General features: G+C 54.3%; 2 protein-coding genes across 3 annotated transcripts; one reads left to right on the top strand and one right to left on the bottom strand.

Annotated features, from left to right (window-relative positions):
• The first annotated feature begins 270 nt into the window (after positions 1-270).
• Positions 271-3,461, top strand: UBE2C (ubiquitin conjugating enzyme E2 C). 2 transcript variants are annotated; one of them, XM_081256545.1, is made up of 6 exons: positions 273-471; positions 1,035-1,062; positions 1,839-1,925; positions 2,383-2,587; positions 2,695-2,754; positions 3,203-3,461. In XM_081256545.1, the coding sequence occupies exons 1-6, from the start codon at positions 371-373 to the stop codon at positions 3,259-3,261; spliced, it is 540 nt and encodes a 179-aa protein (XP_081112671.1). In that variant the 5' UTR covers positions 273-370; the 3' UTR covers positions 3,262-3,461. The 2 variants fall into 2 exon arrangements, with proteins under 2 accessions (XP_081112670.1, XP_081112671.1); XM_081256544.1 differs by having other exon boundaries at positions 271-471; positions 2,383-2,754.
• Positions 3,462-8,238: 4,777 nt separating this feature from the next.
• On the bottom strand, positions 8,239-10,740 carry TNNC2 (troponin C2, fast skeletal type; the record flags this gene model as incomplete). The annotated part of the gene is made up of 6 exons (XM_081255119.1): positions 8,239-8,270; positions 8,543-8,679; positions 8,842-8,956; positions 9,046-9,189; positions 9,330-9,381; positions 10,735-10,740. 6 exons carry the CDS (start codon positions 10,738-10,740, stop codon positions 8,239-8,241), a joined length of 486 nt encoding a protein of 161 aa, XP_081111245.1.
• Positions 10,741-13,394: the final 2,654 nt, after the last annotated feature.

The raw sequence follows: 13,394 nt of genomic DNA, 5'->3' as shown, positions 1-13,394 counted from the left end.
CAGGCGTTTGACCTAAAAGGATTCATCCCACGTGGACTTTTTCTAAGCCCTTTAATGGTCGGAGTTTTCCAAAGGCGGCCAATCCGCTACAGCTTCGCTAATTAATGACAGCCTCTTCTGCCAATCGCCCATCAGAAGCAGCATCCCGCCGCCCAATAGTGGTACGCTGGTGGGTGGTTCTAGCAGTTGCCTGGTGACAGAGTGCTCTGGCGCGCCCCATTGGCTGGATCAAACCCAAGCGAGCCGCTGATAGGCCAGCGCTGCCGGAGGGTTAGAATTCAAACGCAGGCGGAAGGGCCCGGGAACCCGCAGTTGCTGCCGCGGTCTCAGTGTAGTCTGAGTTCCTGTCTCCCTTCTCAGCGCCACCCGGATGGCTTCCCAGAACCGCGACCCAGCTGCCGCCAGCGTTGCTGCCGCCCGTAAAGGAGCCGAGCCCAGCGGGGGCGCCGCCCGGGGCCCCGTGGGCAAGAGGTGAGTGGTGCGGAGGTAACAATCGCCAGGCCTGGCACAGCCTGGGCCTTCGGTGCCGAGAGCGAAGACTTCCGGGACCCCCACCTCCTCCTGGAACGGGTGAGATATGGGAGGTAGAGGGACACGCCAGGAGCTCGACTGCTCTTAGAGACCCTCCCGAAGGAGGACGGAAGGGGTATGGCCGTTGTCAGGCCCTCCGTCGGTGAACCAAGATGAAGATGCTCCGGGGACCTTCGGTGTCTTGGCTGGAGGACGGCGGGGGAGGGGGAAGGAAGGAGGGGAGAAATTGAGATCCGGCACGGAGAGAGACGCCAGAGAAGCAGACGAGGTTAAGAATAAGCCAGAGCCGTCCTGTGGGAGCCTGGAATTAGGGAGGGTGAGGAGGACTCACTACGACCCTCTTGTGGAACTGGGGGTGACCGTGCCCCCAGCTGAGTCCGACTTCAGGGTAGAGGGAGGCCTCCGTGAGAGCTGCTCCAGAAAGATTGGGGTGGGAGGAGATGCACCACCTGGAGCCCTGACCCATCCAGACTCCCAGGTGACCCCGAGTGCTCTTTTTGCAGGCTACAGCAGGAGCTGATGACGCTCATGGTGAGTGACTGATGCCCAGAGCCCCAACCAGTTGGTCCGCCCTCCCACCTCCCAGTCACTTATCAGTAGCCTCCTCTCCTACATCAAGCTCTGTGATAGACATGGGGGTAAAAAGATGAGTCCAGCTTGTTCTCTTCTGGGAAGAAGCTAATCCACCTCACCTACACACCTTTTCTCCGGAGAGTCTCTACTCCCAGTCCCATCCTCCCACAATAAAGTTATCCCTGAAATACAGCTCTCATACAGGGCCCTCCCCCTGCCCTGCCTGGTCCTTCTTCCCTGCCCTAAGGTTTATCCACACCCAGCTCTCCATCCTTCTTAATATTTCTAATCCTGTCGTACCTCAGAATGCTTCCTTCCTGGACGATCTCTTAACGATCTCTCGTTAACCCTGGATATTCAAGTCAAATCCTTCAATGACCATATTGTTTATGTTCCCAGTCCGTGAATAGTCTCTGGGCTTCGTATGTAACCAGCACTCAGTAGCATGTTGAGTTGAATTCCCAGCAGCCAGCATTTTGGTTACAGAGCTGCCTCCTGCTTCCCTGCACAACCCCTCCCTTCTTAGCTTGGCGATGAACCTGCATCATCCCAGTACTCCCCGGAGAGGCATGCTGAGCCCTGAGGATATAGCCATTTCCTCAGGAAAGCCTATCAATTTGGCCTGGTTGCTTTATTTTGGATCAAAATGTGATGAGATTAAGGAGAAAGGGTTCACCCACTGGCCCCCCAGGAGCGTACGCTTCAGCCCAGCACGTGTTGTGTTTCCTCCCCAGATGTCTGGTGATAAAGGAATTTCTGCCTTCCCTGAATCAGACAACCTTTTCAAATGGGTGGGGACCATCCATGGAGCAGCTGGCACCGTAAGTATAGGGTTGGGGTAGGTGAGTGTGACTTAGCTGAGTCTGGGGAGAGGTGGGAGGTGAAATCCAAGTGCCGGGTCTGCTTCAAGTCTTTTGGCTGACGGGACACTCCCCTGTGCCTGCTCTCGTGCCCTGAGCCTGTGGCCCTGATCTCCCTCTCTATAGTAAGAGGCTGTGTTTAAGGCAGGGCTCTCCATCTTAGATGCTGACAGGGGGGCCAGACAGCAAGGAAAAGAATGAAGGACAATTGAGGACTTAAGGCCAGTGGGCCTTAGACCAAAGGATCACTGATGACCCCAATGACCAGATATGAGAGAAAGTACCAGACCAGTTTAATGCCTTCTCTTCTGTCAAGTCCCAGACAAGCTCGGGGGTCCTGGCAAGTCCCTTATGTGGGGCTTGGGCTGGGAACTGAGGCTCAGGGTGGAAGGGTTACTCCCTGAATCTCTTTCTCCAGGTATATGAAGACCTGAGGTATAAACTGTCCCTGGAGTTCCCCAGTGGCTACCCTTACAACGCACCCACGGTCAAGTTCCTCACACCCTGCTACCACCCCAACGTGGACACCCAGGGTAACATCTGCCTGGACATCCTGAAAGACAAGTGGTCCGCCCTGTACGACGTCAGGACCATCCTGCTCTCCATCCAGAGCTTGCTCGGAGGTGACTGCCGAGACCGGCCCCTCCCCTGCAACCTGGGAACCTGTCAGAACTCCCCCCGGCGGCCTCTTCTACCCGCACCTGACCGTCCTCTTTCTCTCCACCTGCAGAACCCAACATCGATAGCCCTTTGAATACACATGCCGCTGAGCTCTGGAAAAACCCCACAGGTGAGTCCTTTGTCCTTCTCAGGGCACCAGGCCATCCCTCCCCAACCTTCAAAGCCTCCCTCAAACAACAGAAGGATTCCAGTGACTTGGGAGTATGTCGTTGGGGGGCAGGTAACCCAGTTCCACCTCTGCCTTGGTGTTTCTGGTTTGCCTGTTTGCTATAGAATCAGGAAGAACCAACCCTTTCCACATTAATGTAGGTTGGGGAGGCTTTTTAAGTAGAAGGCAAAGCTTTGTGCAAATGACTTGCTCGGCCCCTAGTCCCCTCCCCAGCCTCCCTGGAAACAGAGCCCGTCCAGGAGTCCTGGCTGGGTGGGCAGCAGAGGGTCAATCTGTTGTGCTGGGAAGCCCCTCCCCAAACTCCTCCCACATTTATATCCTTGCTGCCCTCTTATCCACCTTAACCCCTGTGCTCATCACTCACTGAGACCTGCCTGTTCTCTTCCAGCCTTTAAGAAGTACCTGCAAGAAACGTACTCAAAGCAGGTCTCCAGCCAAGAGCCCTGACCCAGGATGTGCAGCTCTCCTTCTGTTGTCTTTTTATATTTTTTCCCTTAGATGGTCTGTCCTTTCCTCGATTTCTGTACAGGACCCTGTATCTTATCTGTGGTGTCATTTTTGTTTTGTTTCTGTTTTTTAAATTAAGTGTCTGGTTAAGCCCTTGTGATGAGTATATTAAATAAATACATTTGGGGGTTTTTTAACAAGTAGCTGTCTTGTAGTTCCCCTAGGGTTGGAAGTGCGCAGGATCGGCAGAGGTCAGGTGTAGGATCTGGGTTCCTGCCCTGCCCCTCCACCCAGGGAGTAGGAGCAGCGGGTAGGCTGTAGGGCTGCGCAGTGGGGTGACAGGATTTGCTCCGTTGCGACTTTAGTTGTTTTATGGCTCTGCATCTGTTTCCTCATCTATAGAATGGGTGTCACAAAATGCCGATTTCTGGGCGTTCCCTGGCGGTCTAGTGGGTAGGATTCAGCGCTTTCGCTTCCATGGCCCAGGTTCAATCCCTGGTCGGGGAACTGAGATCCCATAAGCCGTGCAGTGCAGCCAAAAATATAGATAGTTAGACGGATAGATAGATAGATAGATAGATGAAAATTAATTAAAAAAATAAAAAACAATAACGAAATGCCAATTTCTGTGGTGTGGTGACATGCACCAAGAATGTTAGCAAATATAGGAGTTGTCCCAGGTGTGTTGCAGATGAGGCTGAACCAGACATTAGGCTGAAACAGCTAGAGCTGGAGAGAGAGCGAGAGAGTGAGAGAGAGTGTGTGTGTGTGTGTATGTGTATATGTGTGTATGTATGTGTGTGTGTGTTGGAGGGGGGTATCAGCCACCTACTTTCTGACTGTAGATGTTTGACCCTGAAAAAGGAGCAAGAGGACATTCAGGTGACCCTACAGCAGGCCCGGGGACTGCGGAGACAGCCAGGGGAAGCCTTCTGGACTGAGGTCAAAACTCACCCCTTGCCCCAGGTCTCCCATAGATGGCTCCATGCTCCACAGGGACACGTTCACCTCCTGCTTCATCTCCACCAGCAGTTCCTCTCTCTGCTGCACCACTGACCCAGCCAGCCCCCGGCCCCTTGGGCCATCTTTCCACTGGCCTGCCACAGGCCTTGCGGCCCCTGGGAGGAAACCCCTGTGCCAACCAGCTGGGTCCAGGTAGGCTGAGGTGCTGGGCCCAGCCCAGGGCCTGCAGGAAGATCTAGGTGACACACCCAGGTGCGCTCCAACAAGGCCTGAGGATTGGCTACTCGCCCAACCTGGTCAGCTCTACCTGCAGCTGGTTGTGCAGGCCTGGGGGGAGGGGGAGGAGACAGCAAGGAGGTCATCGGGAAGGTTCTCACCCACACTTTCCTCCTGCTCCAGCTAGCCCGGACCCCTGTGCCCCCAGCAAGCAGCCACATGTGGAATTGGATTGGAGTTGCCAGGTCTGGGACTAGAACGTGGATGTCCTCAATCGGTTCCTTCATCTCACACTGTGCTATTGGTTCCCTCCTTGGGGCTTGGACCAGTGTTGCTCAACCTACTGTGCATGTGAATCTGCCTGGGCGGGGACTTCCCGGATGGTTAAGAATCCGCCTACCAATGCAGGGGACAGGGTTTCGAGCCCTGGTCCGGGAAGACCCCACCTGTCGCAGAGCAACTGAGCCCGTGCACCACGACTACTGAGCCTGCGCTCTAGAGCTTGAGAGCCACAACTATTGAGCCCGCGTGCCACAACTACTGAAGCCCATGTGCCTAGAGCCTGTGCTCCGCATCAGGAGGAGCCACCACAATGAGAAGTACTCGCACCGCAACAAAGAGTAGCCCCCGCTCGCTGCAACTAGAGAAAGCCCGCACGCAGCAAGGAGGACCCAAGGCAGCCAAACATAAATTAAAAAAATAAATCTGCCTGGGATCTTATTCAAATACAAATTTTGATTCAGTTGGTCTGGGTGGGGCCTGAGGCTCTGCATTTCTAATCAGCTCCCAGGTGGTGTCATTGCTGTGCTCTGGTTAAAGGTATAGAGCAGTGTTCTTGAGGTGTGGTCCTTCCACTTTTAACCTGGAACTGGTTAGAAATGTAAATTCTTGGCCCCAGTAAGCTCTCCAGGTGATTCTCTGATGCTCTCTCAAATTGAAAATCACGAGGCTGGGACTTCCCTGGCAGTCCAGTGGTTAAGACTCCTCACTTCCACTGCAAGGGGTGGGTGTTCGATTCCTGGTCGGGGAACTAAGATCCCCCATGCCTTGCCACGAGGCCAAAAAAAAAAAGAAGACAAACACCAGGCTGGAGGATGTCTGAGATGAGCAGAGCTCAGAACCTGACACTTAGTTCTTAATAAATGCTGGCCAAAGTGGATGTATCTTTGCCTTCCTTAGGAAGCCTCTCTATGTGGTTTCCCGGACCATGGTGTCTGACTCCCCCAGATGGTCACATGACCTACCTGTGTCAGTCACAGAGACCCAACTCTCTACACTGTCATTCGGAACCAATCAGGGTGTTTCCTGGAATTAATCCCTGCGAGAAAGTAAAATTATTTTACTACTAGGATTGCTAAAAGAGGAGGGAGTCAGTCTGGGCTGCTGGTGGAGACGGCTGAAGATAAAAGAAAGCCAAGCAGAGACAAATAGCTGAGAGATGACATTGAAACTCTGGCCTCCGGTTCATGTGTTGGCATCCCGGTGTCATGAACCAACAAATCCCTTTTTGGTGTAAGTCAATTTGACTTAGGTTTCTAACACCAGTGCAGTCAGTATTAGCAGGTGTGATGATCATTATTCGCATTCATTCAGTACAGTGGTTGAGTTGAGTGCCCACAAGGTAAAGGCCCTATGTTGGGGGCTGGGGATGAGGCAGGGAGAGGACACAGTCCTGTCCTCAGGGAGGGTGACGTTTAGGGAGTAGATAGGCATGTCAGTGGTGTAGAATAAGTGGTGGTTAAGGTAGAAGAGCTGTGTTAGAATTCCTGATCCACCCCTATGTTACTCGTATACACTTGGGCACTTATATTTAACCTCTCTGTAAAACGGAAATATTAGTAGCTACCTCACAGGATAGATGAAGAACCGTAGAACGGTGTCTGGCACATAGTAAGCACTCATTAAAAGCTGGGTGTGGGAATTCCCTGGCAATCTAGTGGTTAGGATTCTCGGCTTTCACTGCCCAAGGCCCGGGTTCAATTCCTGGTCCGGGAACTGAGATCCCGCAAGCTGCGCGGCATGGGGTTGGGTGGGGGGGAGCTGGGTGCTAGGCTCACATGTTGCTGTGAAAGCTCAGAGGTGGGGCGCCTAATGAAGATGAGGAGGGTCAAGGAGGGCTCTCTCTGGGGAAGGAGATTGGGCTGCGAGGGAGGTAACCAGCAGTTAATGAAGCCTTGAGCAGGGCAGTGACTGTGGTCAGATTTGGTTTTGGAAAGATCCTTCTGGCTGCCATCTGTCTAGAGAGTGAATGGCAGTGATAATGGCCTGAGTTATGATGCTGAGTGGGCTTGGAGAGGAGGGATGAAGTGGTACGGAGACAAAGTAGCAGGGCATAGTAAGTAAATTAGAGGTGAAAAATGAGCTTCAGAATTTGTGACCTGGGTCTCAACCCTGAGGTGGGCAACACAGGAGAACGAGATGGAGGAGGGAGATTTACTAGTTTAAGGCAGGGCCAGTTTGAAGCACTCAGGACGCCCTGGTAGAATTGTCAACAGGTAGATGGTCTTGCTCCTGTTTCCACCACACAGCCATATCATCTAGGTTGTTATCTACTTGTCTGGGTAATTCACCCCACTCTGCCTGAGTTTCCTCAACCGTAAAATGGAAATAAGGGCATCTGCCCCTGGGGTTGTGAGGATAAATGAGACAACACCTGCACAGCACACAGTAGGCACTCATAGCGATGATTACTACACGCGAGCAATGCTCCTGGCTGGAAATACAATCCAGGAAACGTGAATAAGCCAGAAAGGGGAGAAGAGAACAGGGAGTTGGAGAGGGAGGGCTGCAACAATGACTAAAAGAGTTCAGTGTTTCAAGATGATAATGATATTACTAATAGCATGTATTATATGCTGACTCCGTGCCAGGCTCTGTTCTAAGCACTTTGCACACATTAATTTATTCTCACAGCCCTGTGAGGTAAGTACTATCACTGTCCGTTTTACAGATTAGGAAAGGAAGCAGAGAGTGGTTTGTCACCGGCCGTGAGGATTCCAACTGAGCGTGAGGAAAGCCAAACTACCACTGCCCTTAATTAGCCTTGACCCAACGCCGGCTGTAATTGAGTTGTTTACAAAAGCGGTGTGGGCGCCAGAGTGCAGCTAGTCAGGGCAGGGATCAAGGGAGGACAAGATGGTATCTGAGCTGCGTCTTTGTATCTTGGAGATGGCATTTGAGCTGTGTTGAAGGATTTGCCAAGACTTGAAGAGGAAGAAGGGCATTCCAAGGAGAGAGAACAGCATGAGCAAAGGTTGGAGGGCTTAAATGTGCACCCCACTTCCACAGCAAGAAGGATCGATTGCCCAGTGAGACTGGAACCCCTCGAGGGAAGGGGTAACTGTGGGAAGGAGGGGAAGGAATTAGGATTTGATTCTAGAAGCAATGGGGACCCTGGAAGCGCCAGGAGCCACCCAGCCCCTCGGCCAAGTTGCCACACCTAGCGCCAGCTGCAGATAGACCGTCGCTAAACTTTCGAGGGCATCGAGTGCCACCTCGGGCTCCCGCGACCCAGCGGCCTTCCGCGTCCCGCTGCGTTCGGACCCGAGGACGCTCGGGTGGCTCCAACCGGGGTGGCGCCCTGGACAGCGGCCCAGCCAGGCGGCCCCCGACACCCGATCCATCCCGGTCCTCCCCTCACTCAGGCCACGCGCTTTGCAATGTTTCCTTTTATTCCTTCTAGACACATTCCCAGAAGGGGCCGCGCCTCCCTCCCCGGGGCCGGGAGTGGGACCGGGCGGCGATGACGTCCCCACGCCCTAAGGACGCGCGGTCTCCGCGGAGCGGAGGGCCGACTTCTTACTGCACGCCCTCCATCATCTTCAGGAACTCTGCGGGGAAGGAGATGGAGAGGCGGTCAGGGGTCCCCTAGGGGCGAGCGAGGTCTGGCCAGGCTCCGGCCTCGCAGAGGGCGTGCCTTGTCTTTTGTAGATAAATTGCACAAAACCTCCCGGAGGTCCCCCCTACCCGCCCGCAGGGAGTGGGGAGGAGCTTGGCCCCGCCCCGCCCCGCCTTCAAGACTAGGGACTCCCGCGTGGGCGCCACGCTCCGGGCTCTCCAGCCTGGTTCGCTCTTCCGCTCCTCGCGCTCCCCAGACCCTCACCGTCGAAGTCAATGCGGCCGTCGTTGTTCTTGTCCCCGTCCTTCATCAGGGATTCGAGCTCCTCGTCCGTCACGTGCTCCCCGGAGGCCCGGAAAATCTCAGCCAGTTCCTCAGCATCGATGTAGCCGTCTGCGTTCCTTCAGGCGCAGGGCCAGGGCGGAGTTCAGGACGGGCAGGGGCGACCCGCCCGGGCCACGCCGGACGCCCCCTCCTACATCCCCACCCCGAGAACCTTCGTGCCCTGCTGGCCAGACTCCGCCGGCTCTGCGCCTCGCTCGGCTCCCAGGCCCCCAATGCACCTGTCAAAGATGCGGAAACACTCAGCCAGCTCCTCCTCACTCTTCCCCTTGGCGTCCTCTTTCATCTGGCGCACCATCATGACCAAGAACTCCTCGAAGTCGATGGTGCCGCTGCCTGAGGGAAGCAGGTGGTGAGGGAGCCTGAGCCCTGGCTGCCAGCTCCTCTCCACCACCATCCCACCCCTCGGAGGGCCACCCGCTCACCGTCCTCATCCACCTCCTCGATGATGGCGTCCAGCTCCTCTTTGGTGGGTGTCTGGCCCAGCATCCTCATCACCGTGCCCAACTCCTTGACGCTGATGTCCCCGCCACCATCGGCGTCAAACATGTCGAAGGCGGCTTTGAACTCTGCCAGGGCAAGGAGAGCCGAGGGCTAAGGTGAGCCTGGCTGGACCGTCAGCCTCACGTCCACCCTCCCTGCCTGCCTAGACACCAATCATTGCCCAGCACACAGCCACCCAACGGACTGCCCGCCCACCCCCACTCACCAGCGATCATCTCCTCGCTGAGGTAGGACCGGGCCTCAGCCTGCTGGTCCGTCTGCAGGAAACACAGACCATCAAAGAGCAGAAGGGGAAGCTCTGGAGCGCATACCTGACTTAACCCCATTCTTCTGCACCCCCGTTTCTGTAAGTGCCCCTTAGTCCTCCGGAGAAAGAGCTCCAAACTTGCCCCCCCCCCACCACCGCGTGCTCCCACAGCACCCAACCCCGCTTTTGAAGAACTAGCGAGGGGAATTCCCTCGCGGTCCAGCGGTTAGGACTCTGTGCTTTCACTGCCGAAGACCTGGGTTCAATCCCTGGTTGGGGAACTAAGATCCCACAAGCTGCGCAGCTCAGCCAAAAAGAAGAAAGAAAGAACTAAGGATTATACCCTTCTTGCTTGTCAATCAGAGGTCAATTCAGGAACCCCCCAGTAATCTTGGGCAAGTCACTAAATGTACCCCCATCCCCTCATCTCTTCTTAGCAGTTTTTCAGGGATGAGCTGAAATCAGGGGTGTGAGAAGGCTTTGTAAAGTGCCAGAACGAGTCCAACATCATTTTCCAGTTTTCCCTGCCTCCTCGCAATGCCTGGTACTTTAACAGGTGCTCAATAAATATTTGTTGGCAAATAAACGATAATGCAAGGCAAAGTTACTGAGCACCGACCAAGTGTCAGGCCATAGACCGGGCACTGGGACCCCCAAGAAGTCAGACACATCATCCCTCCCTCCAAGAACTTGCAGAGACAGAGATTGTAAGCTTCCTTGCGACGATTCAGTCATTGGAGTAAATGCCACTCCTGCTGGGCGGAGTATGATGTGGGCCTTGTGCAGGTGATGGTAAGATGGCTCGAAGGAGCTTCCAACACGTCCAAGCCCAGCCAGCTAGCGAGGGGACTTGGGACTGAGGCTGGCAGCGAAGAAGGGCTGAGGCGTCCAAGGAGCTCTTCAGCTGGCTGGCTGCTGGCTGTCCTCCTTGTCGCCCTCCTCCTCCCCTCCCCCTCCCCTCCTCCTTGCCTGTGCCAAAAGGGCAGGTTATTTTTAGTCAGGAACTGGGCAACAGCAGCTGTCGTCCAGGGTCTAGTTACTCCTTGAAGTGAAGTGGGGAGGGCGATCTCAGAGGAAAAGGACAGCCTCAAATCATAACCCCTCTCTGGGAGGCTGACATCTCTCTAACTCTGCTCTGTCATCTTCGGCCCCTCCTCATCCCCTTGGAGCTCTTGGGCTCCTGCCCCTGAACTGGTCTGAGGCCCTGCAGGCTTCCCATCTTCCAGAGGAGGTTTCCTTCTCACACTGGCAGGAAGAGGGTTTGGCAAGGCTTCCAGCCCACCCCCACTGCTCACTGGCTTGCTGGGTGACTCCCTCTCCACCATCAGGGTGACAAGCTAAGACCCACTCACAGTTCTCTGACCGACATGGCTAGAAGCCTCAGAAGGTCTCAGGGAACCAGCAAGCCTGGAGGCTCAACCCCTGGAACGTCCCAACTCTCCCCTTCCAAGACAAGTCCGAGGCCTTCTTCCCAACCTTCCTCCCAGACACCAGGGTTCCAGGAGCTTTCATATTCCATCTTCAAACATCCAAGTTACTGCCCCACAGAGCACCCAGATCTGGCCTGAAAGATGCCCAGAAGTGCTCCTGCAAGTAAAAGGATGAAGTCCCTTATCCTTACCATGGTTGCGTGTCACCAGGACTCCTCTGCTGCAGGTCACCTCCTCTGCACTCCACCAGCCAAAGATGCCCTGGCCCTCTGTAGCCCCTAGGATTTGTAGGGGAATCCTCTCCTCCCACTTCCCTGCTCCCCAGGACCGGATGCCCTGGCCAATCAGATCCTGGGGTCAGTGAGCACCCCCCTGTCAGAGTCCTAGCCCATTACCTAATTTAGCCAAGGGCCCTTGCAGAGAAATTTAAGCCTCCGAGCAGGTGGCAGGCCTTGACGTCCTAGATTCTTGTGAGGAGAACCCGCCCCGCTCCACCGCCTTAGTGAGCGCCCCCTCAAGAAGCACACTTGCTCCAAGATGGGTGAGGATGATTAGGATAGAGAAAAGTGAGGCAGCATGGTGGAATGCCAGAGCACAAGCCTTGACGTCCAAAGTCCAGGATCCAATTCCTGTCTCTACAAGCTGTGCACACTTGGGCAGGTGGCGATGCCACTCTGAGCTTCAGTTTCCTTATCTGTGAGATGGGGAGAGTCATAACCTCCCTCACAGAGAAACCATGGTAAACGGGAGCACAGGTATATGTCACCAAGCTTGTGCAGCTACATAGGGTCAGTGCTTGGCAAGTGGAATGTTTTGTCTTTGAATCAGGGTAAGGGGCGGGGGATAGGAGGAGGGGAAAGTGACAGCCACAGTTATTGAACCTCTGTGACTTGCCACACACTGTGCTAAGCATTTTAACCACATGATCTCATCCAGTACTCATCCTGTGAGGTAGCAACTATGATTATTCCCTTTTCACCGGGAGCTTTGTAAATCATAAAGGTCTATAGTCATGTTGGGGATTCTTATTCATACTGACTGAGGGGAAGTTGGGGCAGACTGTCCTCAGGGGACCCGTCTAGAAGGAGAAACGTATAGAGGGGTCCAGGAAACAGGGTGTGCACTTGGAGGAGAAAGAAACAGTGAAAGAAGATTCTTCTCTCAAGCTTACCTTCTCCAGGGAAAGGGTTTGGGGGATTCACTTTTTTGGGGGGGAAGGGGGACCGGGGGAAGTTTCTCTAAGTAGGTGCAGGGGCAGCTGGCCCCTTGCTAGAGCTTGAGGAAGAAGTCTGGAGGAGCTCAGCTGGCCATCTGGAGAGTGAAGGAGTGGCCAGATCAAGTCAAGTCCGAGGCGAGCCCACCCCGAGAACGTACAGGGTCCACACGGGGTGTTGCGGGGGACAGACAACATTTATGGACGGTAGCTAAGTCAACGAAAAGAGCCCGGAGATGACTAAACACAGGGTCTGGGGCTAGTGAAAGGGGGGCTGGACACCAAGGAAGTCAGATGGACAGTGGCAGCTGGGCTGCCCTCTTGCCCTATACATAGATATTCCCAAGGAAATCTCAGTGGAGCCAGGCCAGGCTAAATAAGGCCTCCCCCAGCCAGGCACAGGCCCAAGGGGCCATGCTCCCCAGGGGATGCCAATTTGGACACAAACATTGGAACCACTTAATCCCTTTGGAACAGAGAATGTGGAACTTGCAGCAATCCTTTGTTCATTAATTTGTTCTTTCATTTATTCAGGGAAATAGATAAGGTCCAAACTCAGTGTGACCAAGCAAGGTCCCACTCACCCTTCCATTCTCATCCCCTTTCCTCTCCCACCTTGCATGCCGCTCTTCTCTGTTCAGACTAAAATAAAGCTCCAAACGCCACCCTTTAAAGTTCCCGGGCCCTTGCACATGCTGGTTTTTTTCTGCCAGAAACTCCCATCTTCCCCTTGTTCACCTGCCTACTTCCCTATCCTCTTTCTTGGCTTTAACAATACTTCCTCCAGGATCCTTCCTCCCCTGTACCCAGGCCAAAGGAGTCCAAGGTGGTCTCCAGTATTTTCCTCAGTCATAGCACTGAACATGCCGTGGGATCACGACCTGTTCTAAGTTCCACGGACCAGAGACTGTTACCTGCCTGCCAGTGCATTCCCCAGCACCCAGCACTTGGCACTTAGCCAGTGTTCAAAAAATAATATGATCTTTGGAAGAATAAGTGAACAGAATGACATCTGGTTCAATATAAGGAGGACCTTTCTAACAGTGGCGGTTGATTAATAATGGGACTGGGCAGCCTCAGAAGGTAATGAGCCTCCTGTTACTGAATGTATGCGAACAGGAGTTTGATGACCACCTCTCAGGGAGGCTGTGGGGAGAGATCCATACAGAGACTAAGAGTAGTGGAGAATACAAGACCTCAAAAGATCTCCTAGTTCTGGCCCTGTGTGTGTGGCCCAGGGTAACTTTCCTTCACGGAGCTTCAGACTACCCGTCTGTAAAATGGAGGTGCTAGACCAGATTTCGGAGCAACCCTCCTCCAGACCCTCATGGCTCTGACAACCCGTGGTTTTGTGAACACCTGCTTTGTACCCAGACTTGT

This window comes from Mesoplodon bidens, assembly GCF_964165515.1.
Source record: "Mesoplodon bidens genome assembly, chromosome: 15".
Taxonomy (NCBI): Eukaryota; Metazoa; Chordata; class Mammalia; order Artiodactyla; family Ziphiidae; genus Mesoplodon; species Mesoplodon bidens.
The sequence above is the reverse complement of the archived record's forward strand: the minus strand, read 5'-3'. Positions and strand labels throughout refer to the sequence as shown.